Source organism: Urocampus carinirostris, chromosome 17 (assembly GCF_059441175.1).
Source record: "Urocampus carinirostris isolate Australia breed hairy pipefish chromosome 17, RoL_Ucar_1.0, whole genome shotgun sequence".
Lineage (NCBI taxonomy): Eukaryota > Metazoa > Chordata > Actinopteri > Syngnathiformes > Syngnathidae > Urocampus > Urocampus carinirostris.
In genome coordinates, this window is record NC_142365.1 from 13,019,621 (window position 1) to 13,034,964 (window position 15,344).

Sequence of the window (15,344 nt, forward strand, 5' to 3'; positions counted from 1 at the left end):
AATATTTCATCTGCCTGAAAGACAAGTTATCAGGAGCATATACACTGGAACAAAAAAAAACAACCCAATTTTCTCAGAATTGCTTTTTTTGCAATCTAATGTCTCGACATGGAAAAGAGGAGACGATTAAAGTCAGAAGTATTTCAAATATAATCCTCGTCTTTAACTATGCATCAATCATCTGGCAGGATCTTATATACAAACATATAACAAAACGCATAGTATCGTTTATCTTGACAGTGTTCTTTTTGATGGACAATCATCTGTTTTTGTGGACTTTGTTTACTTGAAATTTAGGACACGTCCCAAATTTAAATAAATGTGCACATTCATAAGGACTTGGGACAATCAAACTATTTAAACTGAAGCTGCTTTAGAAAACACATAACATAACATCGCATTAAGCAATATATTTTGTCATTCAATGTGTGATTCCGGCAGGATGTTCTATATTTTACCCTCTTGCATCAATTTTTAAGATTTCAATAAAGTGACACGCAGGAATCTTTTTTCCCCTTAATTTTGTCCATGCAATATAACTCACAAGAAGCCATACGAAATGTGACATTCTTCTCCCCAAACTAATAGGGAGCCGCATTGCCGAGCTCCCCGCAGAGGACACCCTGATGGTGATGATGATGAAGGGTGAAGCATGCACTGAATAGAAAGTCTTCCCCGCCACGCGGGACGCAGCACTGATCACGTACCTCTTAACTCGTGGAGCTTATGAGGATCTCCCCCCTCGCCTTGCAAGCGAACAACAATGAAGACGTGAAAGCCTCACTTGTCCAGACCCCGCCACACCTGCCTATCCGGGCAAAACGTGAGTTGCAAAAATTAGGGAGGAAAATGCCCGTATGTAGATCTGGTCTTATGGAAAACGTCTGATGTTTGCTGGAAAAAATAAAAAATAAAACAAATCAAAAAAAGAGCGACTGACCTCCAACGTTGCCTGGCGCGGGTGTGAGGTGCGCGCATCCACGCAACATGCGCGCTTGCTCTTCACCATGGAGCTGTGACGCGGGCGAGCTAACAAGCAGCTGTTACTCATGCTCCCACGGGGAATGAACCTCACCGTGGATTGGCACCCTCAAATGGAGTGCTTTTGACACTTACACCAGCTTGGGGGTGCGCCCGTGAAACCGTTTTGACACACAAAATATATAAGTAATCTGGGATTTCTCTACACTCAACAGTCACTTTATTAGGCACCCATTACCAGTATGACTGACATTACATTTTCAGTCCCGTGAAAAAGGATTTGATCAAGCAGCCCCAAATTAAACCCAAGCACCCCCCAAACTTATAACATTTTAAAAACTCTCTATTCATTGATAAAGGCCAGGATAGTCTAAAATATTATGAAAAACACGAAATAAAAAGTAATACAACGTAAAACAAACCCAAATTGTGCATCGGAAATACTCCACTCCCTTGAAATGGTTCAGTCCGGTGTATCGCGGAGAAAACATGTTGTATAGTGGTTATGCTGAACAACTATTTCACCACCCAACACCATGTCTTTGTTCTTATCAACATACATTAGTCCTCATTTTAGATGCATTGAATCATAGTGCCAGCACGGCGGCGCAGTTCTGAGATCGAACCTCCTGTGTGGAGTTTGCATGTTCTCCTCATGCTTGCATGGGTTTCTTCCGGGCACTCCGGTTGTCTCCCACATTCCAAAAACATGCATGTCAGGTTAATTGCCTTGTTCAAATTGTCCCTTGGTGTGGATGAGTTGTCGGGCTCAGGTGGTAGAGCGCTCGTCTTGGGATCAAGAGCTCGCAGTTCGAATCCCGGCTCCTCCGTGTTACATGTCGAAGTGGGGTAAGACACTGAACCCCTAAAGCCCCCAATAAGCAGGTTGGCTGCCTTGTAGGCAGCACGGCCGCTATTGGTGTGTGAGTGTGTATGAATGGCTTTGGCAAGTTTTCATTGACTTGAAAAGCGCTATATAAATGCAGATCTTCTTCTTCTGTACCTGTATGCCCTGCGACTGTCCCCTGCCTACTGCCCGAAGATAGCTGGGATGGGCTCCAGCACCCCCCGGACCCTACTGAGGATAAGCGGTGCAGATAATGGATGGATGGATGAATCATAACCACAAAGTGTATGTGATGTTCACAAACAGGAAATGACACTCCTGAACAGTGTCCTAAATCACTTTAAAGAGACTGTATGTAATATTTAGTGCCTCCTAGTGGTACAAAAAAACCTTCATTCAGTAAAAAAATCCTTGAGTAGAATAACGGAAAAAATACATCAACTATAATACCAATGTTAATTTTTATAAATTGTCATAGGTCGAGAAATTTGGATTTCTTTCACATAGCGGAATCCTTAACTAGTCGTCGGCTTCATGTTTGTCTGGCATCCTGCTCATTTGGCACTGTTTTGCGTTGTCTTTAGACAATACAGTGCTATGTCATGTTCAAATATTACACGATGTACCTTAAGTGATATGAAGAAAAATAACAAAAAACAGAAAAAACACCTGACACTCTAGGTGCTCTAAACCTAAAAGCGCCCCGGTACATATTCACTGTCCCCTTTTAAACGTTAGCAACATAGTATTACGGTCAGTTTGTTTTATTTTGAGTAGAGAGGGAGCTAATAGGTACTAAATATTCTGGGAACAATAATGCCCTTTGTCCTTTTTGATTCCTGTTATTGGATTATACATATTCATGTTATGTAATTAAATGGTAAGGATCAATTAGCATCACTGAAGATGAATCAATCAAGGTTGATATACAGTCCGTCTCTGTACACCAATGACCTTCCAAAAACAAAACGTAAAACCTTCATCTTCAGGCTGGCCTTTCAAAAGACATATAGAAGAGGGACACTTCTTCAGAGGTGACGTGGACAAGGACGTGCTTTATCTCACCTGGACAGAGACTGGAGAGTCAGGGCACTCAGCTGTCTCAGCACACTGGCCCTGGTTTGGAAGTGCATTTGTCAGCCTGCAAGTCAAGGAAAGGTGAAAGTCAGTCACAATTCAACTCTTAATTGGATTAGGACCTTTTTGCTACTTTTCCACTTGTACTACATCAGGAAAGAGCGCACAGATGGACCGTGTGAGTACAGCGTGTGGAAGTGGCGTCCTCTAGCGATAAAGGAAAATATTTAAGTACTGTCGTAGTTAATCATGCGGGGTTATTATACTTATAGGGTAGTTTGCATTAGTCTATGAAGCTCACAGTAGTTTAAATCCTGCATAGTATCAGAATTATTATTCACTTGGTTGTATTTTACTGTACCGAATTATTGAACACCTACAAACCAGACAGAATAACAAACACTGAAACTTCATTTGGCAAAGTAATGTCGGTTCACTCATTCAATGCCAGAGGTTTTTTTCGAATGGGAGGATCCAGTGCCAGCCGATCTTTGAAATGTTGACTCATTTTTGAAAGTCTACAGAAAATTTAGTTTTGTAGCTATATAGGCATAGGCCATATGAAAAGAAAGCTTCATTCCTCATCTTTCATTAGAAAAAAAATATGTTTCTAGATTTTACCATTGTTCAGTAAACAACAGTTGAATTTTTTGGGGAAATACTCGTTTCCAAGTAAACTTCTGAGAAAAAAAAAGTTTTTTGTTTAAGGATGCATTTCAAGCAGAACTTTCACCTCTGTGCTTTTCATTTTTTGCATTTGTGATTCCTCCAATATCAAAATAAAGCTTTTAATAAACACGAGGGAACTTTGCTTGCAAATTGACATTTTATTGCAAAAACACCAAATTTAGGCATTAACAATGCATGGACTTTGCGAGAGCTTTTCAGTGCCCGATGTTTCCGGTAAAGCGATCACACGATTTTGGTCACCGTGGCGATTGTGTTCCTGCGGACGTGCACTAAACGTCATCCCTCTCTGCCCCAACGGTGACAAAGAGACGTTGTCATCTTTAGATCCTTAGAGAGCTCTGTTGAAGAGTCTGTCAGTCCATATCCACATATTTGTTTTTCTCACTACATTGCTTTACTACGCCTACTCAGGGGCAAACAAAACTCTCTAAATAGCTGAATACAGGAAGCGAAACTAGGGAGTGGTGTGTGGACAAAGATCTGATTAAAGCAACTCCGGACAGACATTTAGTGGTGATCTTTATACCGAAATCATTCCCTAAGGATTGATATATACTGCGCCAAACCCTTTTTTGTCACCACCAGCACACAGGGTAGACCCAATCGCGTAACGTTTCTCACACTTTTACTGAGAAGAGGAAGGGCAGGGCCCGCGATCCGGTTCTAGCTGGATGCGGGAGGCAAGTCGCTCTCGCAATCGGATCGTGATCTGGATACCGAAGTGGATCTTCCGTAGCGGGAGATGGCGTGTCAGGAACGGAAAAAACAGGTCGATAGCTGGGACAGGAGAGCAAAAACATGGTCGGGATCACTAACAGGTCGTAAGCCGGAACAGGAGAGCAGACGTGGTCGGAATCTACATCGGGTTGTAAGCCGGGACGGGAGAGCAGACGTGGTCGGGATCAAAACAGGTCATAGCCGGAGACAAATGGGGATATTAAGAACGGACAGGTGGAAAAACGGGTGCAAAAACGGGACAGGCGGGACTCGGGGTCAAAAAGGCTTGCCTTGTAACAACAGAGGTTCGCAGACAGACTGACCACCGGAGAGTGACAGGACTGGGTTTAAATAGGGACAGGGAGTCAATCAGATAGCCCAAATGAGCGGGCTCAGGTGATTCAAATCGGTAATCATGACATTTTAGTAGTTCTTTAAAATGAAACAGAAAAAAAAAAAAAACGGAAATTTACGTTTTGCCGCTCAGGGACAATGCTTCTGAAAACGTGTTAGTACGTCATGTCACAGAACAATTTAAATGTCAACTCAAGTAAAAGATCAAGACAGACCCAAAAAGGTCCACAAGGAGAAACTCCAACTTGCATTTACCGACTAATTGCACCAATACTTTTGGGCCATCCCACATTGCACCTGATGACTCATCTGTTGTGTGTCTCAGCTGCCTGGCAAGTAAGGGAAAATAATGAGAGGTGTTAACCAACAGTGACAAAAGCCAACGGCAACACACCTGCTGCTCGCTTTGCGACAACCACAAAACAAGATGTGTTGACAGCTTTCTCAGGGATCACTTTGTGTGAAATAATATTTGCCATACGGTGTCACGTGCATCTTGAGATTTCACGCGTAGGTTGCTCGCATCCGAAAAGCAATGTTCCGGCGATAGGAAGTGTGAAACGGGAAGCAGTGCCGGCTGATTGAGTTGTATGATCCTCTTTACTTAATTTCGATGATGTCTTCCTGTCCAGGAAAGGATAATGTAGGGCATTATTTTTAAACATGGTTCATACAACGTTTTAATGACCAAATTCAAGCGCTCAGCTTTCCCTGAACTGGTTGCCAGCCAGTCACAGGGCACACACACTGGTCATTCACACGCTCATTCACACGAAGAGACAATTTGGACCAGCCAATTAACCTGACATACATAGAATGTGGGATAAAAACCGGATAGCCCGGAGGAAACCCACGCAAGCATGGGGGAAAATGCAAACCCCGCACAGAAAGGTTGGTAGCTAGATTTGAACCCATGCCCCTTGAACTGTACTAACCACTCATCTGCCGTGCCACCTCAAAATCAAAGCCAATTTTCCAAATTTTCCAGTACCATTAAAAGAAGAAATCCAGTGCCACTTGAAAGAACGTTTTTATTTTGTTTTGACTTTCATCACTAAAATAAAGTCACTATCTTCCAGCTAGTGCATACTTTGTGCTTAATTGTAATTTTTTTCTTTCTTACCAAAAAGCTGGTCAAAAAAATGTTGTGATCTGGTCACTTTAAGTCTCTGTAGTTTGTCTTATTTCAATTTAGCACTCGTTTTCGGTTGCTTGACACAATAAAGTAACATCTAGTGGTCAAATAATACACATTGTCCCTTTGATGCAAGTGCAGTCCATGCAAATGATGCGTTCATTTATTTATTTTCATATTATTTCTTAATATTTTTTTCTTATTTTTAGATCTTATTTTGTGTAGCATTTGATAAAAGGTTATTTGAGAACAGTGGATTACCGGTATTTTAAATCAGAAGTTTTCCTGTGGAAATCCTCACCCAGACCCAAGCTCCGGCGGCCCTCAAGTCAACTGAATTACGGGCCCCTGGTCAAAGGGATGGTGTAACCCGACATGTATACCCTGTTCTGTCTCAACAATTCACACGCAGCTCGTCACACTCGTTTACAAACACAGAAAGGGCTCTATAGGTGTTGGGTAAAAATGGGAGTTCAATACATAGGACAGAAACGCTCGTCTTGGGATCAAGAGGTCGCAGGTTCGATTCCCGGCACCTCCGTGTTATATGTCGAGGTGTACTTGGGCAAGACACTGAATCCCTAATGCCACCAATAAGCAAATAGTTGCCTTACCCACGTGGCTGACGCTGCTATCGGTGTGTGAATGGGTAAGTGTGAAGCACATTGTAAAGCGCTTTGGTATCTCTTTATTGACTTGAAAAGCACTTTATATCATCATCAAAAGAAAGACAGTAATGTATGTATACATGAGCCAAATGTAGATTTATTTTAATGATATTGATGGCTCCAAAGCAGAGTACATTCAATCTTCTGTAGACACTGCTGATCTTTTACTTTTTGTTTGACATATTTTCAGCTTTTTGTGTGTCTTTCAAAGGATCTGTGTCTTAATTGGTTTGAATCCAATTTTAGTTAGATAGTTGAAAAAAAAAATATATTTTATTGTATATATATATATGGCACTGGAGTTGTTACTATTTTTTCAATTTAGATTTCACAGTTCTGCATTTTCAGCAATTCTGCGTTGTTTTTTGACTTAACATCTGTTCATTATGTAACAGGCTAAAGTTGTTTTGTATTTTACATTTTATTTTTTGTAGATCTGTTAATATTTTAATGTATATTTCATGGGTTTTTCAGGAAAATAGTCTTTTACTTTAGAATTAATCTGTCAAGACCAGAACAGGAGGCGGAACCAGATGTGTAACGTCACTCACAAGTTTGAGATATAGAGGAAAAACCAGCCCCAGCGATCCAGTGCTCGCTGGACGAGGGAAGCAACCCGCTCTCGGGATCGGAGCGTGTTCAGACGCGGAAGGGGATCAAACGGGAAAAACGGGTCGTTTGCCGGGACAGGAGATCAGAACGTGGTTGTGGTAAAAAAAAAAAAAACGGGTCGTTAGCCGGGACGGGAGATCAGAACGTGGTCGGGGTCAAAAAACGGGTAGTAGCCGGAGACAAACGGGGAAATCAGGAACAGACGAGTGGTATACAAGTGACAAAACGGAACCGAAGGAAGTCAGAGTCAAAATGCTTGCCTTGTGTAAACAGAGGTTCGCTGACGCACTGACAGAGGGCGAGTGAAAGCACTGAGCTTAAATAGGAGGGGGAACCAATCAGGTAACCAGCAGCAGCTGGCGCCAAACGAGCGAGCACAGGTGAGTGCAATGAGTAATTCTGACATAATCAAAATAAATACATAAATGATTTGACTATGGATCGAAAAATGTACAATATGCAAAATCCTTTACTTGGAAAAAGAGATTTAATAGGGTTTGTTTTTCAACCAAAATATGAAAACGAGGGATCCATTAACCTTGAAATAAGCTAAACGTTGTGTGTTTTTCATGGATTCTGTGTCGCTTGACTTTAAAGTTGACGCTTCACATGACAACGCTGTAATGCCAACTGTCACTAATCATGAGGGAAGAGCAGGAGAGTCGCCGTCATTTTCAAGCAGACACGTTTTATTATTCTTTATTAAATGCAGGGGTGCCCAAACGTTTAAGAAAGCTGGCTAGATTTGGTAAGCTGGAAATGTGTGAGGGCATTGTTTGATTAGTCTTTCATTAATTCACTCTCTGTCAAAATTTTGCAGCGATTGATGATCAGCGACGCCCCTTGTAGCTCCTCTTTGTAGCATTTTCATTCGACTCGCAGAGTCTCAGGGAAAAAGCACTGCTGTGACATATAAACAGATTCCAGTTGCTTCACCTTTTTTACAGCTTTCGTTTCGGTTTAACTTTTTGTAGACAGCATCTTTGGTCTATTAGTTCCTTTCTATATTATACTTATTGAAAACAGCCACAAATTAGGCAGATGCAGTTTTTGGGGGATTTTTGCGAAAAAAATACTCCAATTGACACGTGTACTGCAAGTGGCAGCCCTCACAGTCAACTTCCCTTTTTTAATTTAGGCTTAGAGTCGCCATGTCAGAAATGGGGTGAGCTAGAATTCCCACAAAAATCCGAGGGCAAGGTGGCAAAAGGGTAACTTCCATCATCTGGTAAAAGGGTGATTTTTTTTTTGTTTGTTTTTGGTACAAATGTATTTTATACATTCGCCTATCACGTAAAAGGTGCCCGATCCGAGACCGGGTGGAAACATATTTTGGCCTGGAGAGGGATGGGCGCCACCAGGCCATACTTGCCTAAGACATACCACAGAAAATGTTGCCCCTATGACCTTATGATGTTAAAGGATCCGACCAACCAACCAACCAACCAACCAACCAACCAACCAACCAACCAACCAACCATCAGTACTGGCGGGATATATATTATCAATTTTATGACGGAGGCCACGGGCCAGTAAAAATGTCATCATGGCACGTAACTTGCCCCCGGGCAGGACTTTGGACATAGCGGATTTTAAGCGTGGTCTATCAAAACAGACTACCAAGACACATGGCGATGGCAACATTTTCAAACATTTACAGACACTTCACCCAAAATTCCAGCACTTTTCAAACCTTAAAAACACTGATTTCAAGGATTTCAACCAACCGTACGAGCCCTGTTTAAAACAAAACTGGACAATGTCAGAAAATGTAAATTTCCTCAGCATTCTTAAATGTGTTTCTTCTTTCGCAATCTATTTAATTTTGTTGGCATGTATACAGAAGGAAGAAGCCGACGGTTACATGGAGGCATTTTAATGAAATGGGTTTAAACAACGACGCCCATGTGGGTTACTAATAAGCAGAGAACATTACTCGACAGGCCTGTTCACCCTGCCGAGAACTTTTCATTTAGCAATTAATTTGTTGGATAACCTTTTATTCCATGGAGAAAATAAGACTAAAATGAGTTGTTCACTTCATTGTAAAATGCCCTATGACACATTGCAAATGAGTATGAGTGGGGCATGGAAATAAGCATAAGTGTATTATAGACCACATTTTAAAAAGCATGTATTATTCAGGAGGCATTTAGTCCTACATAATTGATGGCTGCCATTGTGCAAAGTGACTGGATGCTGTTGCGTTATAGTAGTATTTTTCATTATTTTTATTTTGAGTTGAATTGATAGTTTACTTTTAAAATTAGCTGGTGTATTTTCATTGGAGGAGCAATATTATAGTCGTAAAAAGTCGTTTTGCTGTATTTCATTTTGGTTTGGTGTATTTATAATTAAGATTAGAATTCTCATTTATTAAAACGTACTGTCACGGTTGCCATGGCGCCCAACAGGCACCGCCCGTGTGGCGCCAGCTGCGGCTCATTAACAGATTGGCTTACCGTCTTTTTAAGCTCAGTGCGCTCTCGCTTACTTGGTCAGTCCGTCAACGAACCTCTGCCCCGCAAGACGTGGGTTCTGACTCGGTCCTGGTTGCTTGTTGGTATTGTTACCGGTTATTTTTGTCCTGTTTAATATCGATATCCAGTTTCGTTCCTGTCAATTTTTGTCCTGTTTATTATTCCCTCCAGTTTCCATTCCCGTCTTGTTTGTCCTGTTTATTTTCAATATCCTGTTTGTCCGTCCTGTCCGATATCGACCCCATCTGTCCGATATAAACTCGGGCAATTGGAATCGGTCTCTGGCTTCCTATCTTTCCACGCTAGACCGCTGCCTAACGTGCATGACTCCCCATTTCCTATAAAATGAAAGGCTTGTGTGAGAACGTCACACGTTTGGGTCCTGATCCTGTTCTGGTTCCTGACACGCACTGTACATATTTTACAACAAGATTAGACATGGCAGTCCAGCATAAAAATGTGATACAAGACTACTAGGATATAGAGGCAATATTGACAAGGTAGCGCTTGTAGAATGGCTTACATTGTAAGGGCATCAGAAAATAGGGCAAGGAAAATCGTGCAATTAAATTAAATAGTAATACTGTGCAGATATACATGAATAGATAATTGTAATTGGTGGTTAAGGGATCCAACCAACCGACCGACTGACCAACCAACCACTTACAATGAAAATGATGGACAACATTTTCTTCAACGATCTTATGTATTTACAGCAGCAAGACTTTTAAGTGGTATGTCCATTTGTGGATATGGGCTGGCTTAATTATTATTTTATCAAATCATCAAACGTCACACAGTGAAATAATATAGCCCAAATATTATAATTTTGTCTGGAGATCAGGTTTGCTTTCATGGCTCCCTGGGTCAAAAAGGGTTATTTAACGGGTCGTTTTTCACTCGTTTGCTTGCATTTTGAGTAATAGAAAACGTCAAATATAAATATCAAAAGTAAATGGACGAAAGTTGTTCCCATTTGAAAGCTGCCGTCAAAAATACAAAATGCTGAATTGGAGCAATTAGCCCACTAGATGTCACCAGTCAATAAGTTTGTGGTCGCTGGTAGCGGTATAGCGCACGTTTTAAGGTTTATTATACAGTTCCATCACAATGTTTGTCCACTATACTTACATTTTAAGCTATTAAAAACATCAAAAGTGCTCCATTTGTCCACAAAGTGTGTTGTCCCGCTTCAAACGCCGCCATTAAAAAAAGATAATGCTCCTGAAGTCCCTTTCCCCCTCCTAAACGTTGAAGGTATGGCGATTTTTCTTTAAAAGAAACAACATTTCCCACAATGCATTAAGCTAAGTCCTGCCTGTAGGCGGGGCTTTCTTTATGTTGAGAGGCAACAAGTTGGCATTGACTAGTCGACTTTTTCCAGCCTTTGAACGGCTGCAGGTGCGACATGGAGGAATAAATAAAAATCCACGAGTGGGCTTTGAAATTTGCTTACCCATGCATGTTGGACGCAATGGAATTACCCCTTTGATAATCGACGTGGCTTTATGACATTTATTTTTTGGATGGGCACTGCACGTGCAGCGAACTCAGTAGTTGCACTTGCCTATTAGAAAATCGTTTTTGAGAATGGCGCTGGCCAGATTCAGCAAAATTCTTCGCTTTCCTACTCTTGATATTAAAAAGAAAGTTAAACAATATGATTTCGTCCATCGGGACATCAATCCGACTGAGCAATGGGATGTTGTGGGCGAGCTCGGCGACGGCGCTTTTGGGAAGGTGTACAAGGTAACGACCCTCTTATATTCTATTATTATAATATATTATATTGATAAACGGTACTTCTTTTCCCACATTTTTAAAAGTTCCATATCCGTATAAATTATTAAAATGTCCTCTGTTTTATTTAAGTTTAAAGTTAAAGTAAACTCATTACTGTTTGACTCCATCTTTCATTGCATTTCAGAGACACAATTAGTAAGCTTTTTATTTTATTCTTTAAATATTCTTTTACGCCTCTTAAAATCTTTCACCTTCGTCTGAATTATTGACAATTTCTCCGTGTTTTCCCCCATCTAATGTAGATACTATGTCATATTTTGGAAGTCGGCTTTTGACCCAATATTAACAAATTCAAAAAATATAAATACTGCATAATAATTTATTCTATACGTTTTAACAGCTTTATAAAATTCGCTCTTCTCTCCGATTTATTTACAAACATTCATATTATTTTTAGTATAAAGTGTATTATATAATGATATTTATTGAAGTGTTTTCCCAATCCTCCGATGCAATTAACGACACATTTACACTCGAAAAGATTAATTGTTTAACTGTATATTTTTGACAGTTTCACACCTTTTTTAAAAAAACTTACACTTCTATGTTATATTTACTTTTTTCCCCATTATTTTTGAGTATAAAGTGGATTTATTTTCATATTTTGGAAGTCATTTTTTGATCCAATCTTTTGATGAAGTGTGTTACATTGAACGTATGTTAAAAATATTTTCATTATATATTTTTAAACTTTTTAACAACATTTTAATACTTGCTCTTTTTTCAGAATTATTTAGATTTTTCCTGTTATTTTTAGTATAAAGTTTGCATAATGTCATATCTTGTTAGTCATATCTTGACCCAATCCTTTGATGCAATTAGTGAAACTACTCGTACAAAGATTGTTTGATTTTATTTTTCTGACATTTTCAGACATCGTTTTAAACTTGCACTTCTCTCTGATGTATTTACAAATTTTCACATTATTTCTATGTATAAAGTAAATATTATTTCACATTTTGGAAGTCCACTCTTGAATCAATCTTGAAATTCAAATATTTTTTATTTGATCTGTCACACCTTTTTTTAAAAATGTCTGCTTCTTTCTGAATTTTATACACTTATTTTTTGGTTATTTTAGGTATAAAGTTGTTATAATTTCCTATATTAGATATCAGATTTCGACCCAATCTTTCGACGCAATTTGAGATTCTATTTGCACAATGATTTGTTTTATTGTATTTTACAGACATTTCACATCTTTATAAAACTTTCTCTTCTCTCTGATTTATTTACAAATGTTGCTGATATTTTAAGTCTAGTGTAGATATATAAACTAAAGATATAAGTGGATATTATAATAAAAAAGAAAAACATTCTATATAATGATTGTTGGTTAATATCTAAATGAAAATCATCTTGATTCACTTAACACAAAATACATTTCATCGAGGATACATTCATAATGTAATTCTCAATATACATTTAAAAAAAAAATATTTCTCTGTATTTTTTTCGTCATCGTTAATCGCTATCTATGATGCCCTTTTTCCTTCTCCAGAATCAAACTGATTTTGTTTCCTTTATTAAATCACTATTATCTTGTGCACACCATTATTAAACTTTCATCATGACCAAAGCGAACTGTGCTCCCACTGCGGCACTCATTTCCTCTTTTGAGTCTTTGTTGTACCTCATCCCGATGTTGGCAATACAAACAAGACCAACGAGTTTCGCCGCTGCTTCTAGAAGCAACAGTCGCAAACACAATACATTTTAGCAAATGATTCCAAACATTCCCTGTACCTGCATCAGCCCTGTTTGAGAATCCTGTTTGTTTACAAGATGTGCTTGTATGCAGCTAGGCCAAATCATAGACTTACATAAATTATACTGATGGATACAACTGTGACTAACATTATTTATAAATGGATACACCCGTAGCATTTTTTTCGGCCGTGGGGTAAAAAATACGATTAAAATTTTCAGGAGAAACCAACAACTTATGAGGCTTTGTTAGTGAAAGTTTGTGTGGATGATGTGCCTCTGTACTACAAATCCTACTGTGCCTTGGGGAATACAAATATCTCTGTTGAGGAGAACTAGCAATCGGATTACTGTCATACCTCCTTTTTTTCTGGGGTCGTGTTCCATAAAGGACCTGCAAGAGTCAAAACCCACAAAGTAGAAACATTTATTTATTTATTCATGAAATACTATTTTTTGAAAATAATTTCTGTACTGTCAAATTATAATTTTCAAAATAATCTTGATGCTTTACTGTATTGCTCTAAAGTGCTGAAATTTATTTCAGGACACTACCTTTACGTCATGTGATACTTTGTCGCCATCATATAGTTATTTTAAGAACAAAAAATGTTCAACATTGTCGGCGATGGAAAGCATCTTCCTCTGCCTTTTCGCGCTTTTATAAGTCTTGAGAGTTTTGTTGAAAGGATTGCTTTTAGGGAACTCGTGAGTCAAAAAGATTAACGCCGAAGTAATGTAGGTTCATCAAGATGTTTGTGTACAACTTAGACCACAACGACATTGACACATTGGGCGGCAGTAGCTCAGGAGGTAGAGCGCTCGTCTTGGGATCAAGGGATCCCAGTTCGAATCCCGGCTTGTCTGTGTTACATTTCGAAGTGTCCTTGGGTAGGACACTGAACCCTTTATACCCCCAAGCAGGTTGGCGTCTTACATGGTTGCAATACAAGGCCGCTATTGGGAAATGTGAAGCACACTGTAAAGCGTTTTGGGAAGTCATTGACTTGAAAAGCGCTATATAAATGTAGATCATTTCATTTCATTTACATAGACAAACATAGGCAGCAAGGGTCAGGGTAACCTTTTAGCCAATAAGAATGCAGAACTTAAAATCTGTGAAGCAGTGAAACTGTGAAAAGGGATTACTCTACTTGAATGAGTACAATAACATACAATAACGATCAGAAAATTAAATTAGCAACCCAACCATTCCGATCGGCACATTCATTCGGATTCACACATTAATTGGATTATTGTGCATGTTTACTTAATCGGAATACTAACAATACTGTATACCGTTTCCAATCCGATTATTGCCTACAGGTAAACCTACGCGTTAGAAGTGCTCTTATATATGTTCTTTACGAGAGGACTGCTAGAAGTTTGGCTAAGGTTGAAATTGGACGTTTCTGCCCAGTGAATATCCTGCTGTACAAGCAGTCAGTGTCTGCAAACCACAGTTGAGTACAGTGGATGCCTTTGACATTTAAAGGGTCTTGCTTGGAGGATCAGTGCATTACTGGAAGGCTGTATTGAAATTTGAAACATCTGAAAGGTCCGCTTCCAAAAACCAAGGAAGTCGTATTCGACTTCAGAAGGAAAAGCAGGCACTTGGCATCATCAATGGGAACTGTGTAGTGGGAGTCCACTCTTTCAAATACCTAGGTGTGCTTATTTCAAATGGCTTTTACTGATCTGCTTTAGTAGGAAAGGCCTTTACATCTTGGTTCACGGATCTTAAACCGGCTGGTCGTTGGGGCAACACTTCCTATGGTGTGTCTTGGGCAAGTACAGCCTGGCGGTGCCTATCCCTCTCCAGGCTGTTATATTTTTGGGTAGTCGGTGTTTCCCATTTATAGGAAGATCTGGTGAGCTGCAGGTATTTGGTCTGCCAGAGTTTCAGAAACTAGTATTGTTAAAAAAGGTGATAATGTTTTAAAATATAAATGAAAAGTGAATCCAAATAACTAGGGCTGCACGATTCTGGAAAACAACCCAATTGCGATTTTTTTTTTTTTTTAATTATTTTTTTTATTTTTATTTTTTTTTGGGACCTGTATTGCAATTTCGATGCAGTTTTCGATCTTACAAAGAAGTTTATTTTTGTGCTTGTTTTGTTTTTGGGAAAAAATTAAACCTAGTGACTTGCAAACTTACCTCGAGGTGATGTCCTTAGACTGCGAGAATACAACTGTTACAAAATAACTATAGATCTACAAATTAAAAACTGAATTTCAGTTGAACAAATAGTGTTTATTGTCACTATACAA

At 39.3% G+C, this 15,344-nt stretch overlaps 2 protein-coding genes across 8 annotated transcripts in view; one reads left to right on the forward strand and one right to left on the reverse strand.

Annotated features, from left to right (window-relative positions):
* Positions 1-15,344, reverse strand: part of stk32a (serine/threonine kinase 32A) — a 65,073-nt gene that overhangs the window by 46,461 nt on the left and 3,268 nt on the right. Inside the window, exons 2-4 of one of the 7 annotated variants that reach the window (XM_088320497.1) lie at positions 2,894-2,969; positions 941-1,121; positions 708-808 (exon numbers count right to left, since the gene is read on the reverse strand). The gene's annotated coding sequence lies outside the window, so the exon portion shown is untranslated. Of the gene's footprint in view, positions 1-707; positions 895-940; positions 1,122-2,893; positions 2,970-4,921; positions 4,989-10,692; positions 10,728-13,430; positions 13,466-15,344 lie in introns of those variants that run through there. The other 6 variants (XM_088320495.1, XM_088320496.1, XM_088320498.1 and 3 more) reach the window with 6 other exon arrangements.
* stk10 (serine/threonine kinase 10) overlaps positions 10,929-15,344 on the forward strand; it is an 84,510-nt gene continuing 80,094 nt past the window's right edge. The window contains exon 1 of the mRNA XM_088320492.1: positions 10,929-11,310. Coding sequence (XP_088176618.1) covers positions 11,152-11,310 — 159 coding nt within the window. The 5' untranslated portion in view covers positions 10,929-11,151. The remainder of the gene's footprint in view (positions 11,311-15,344) is intronic.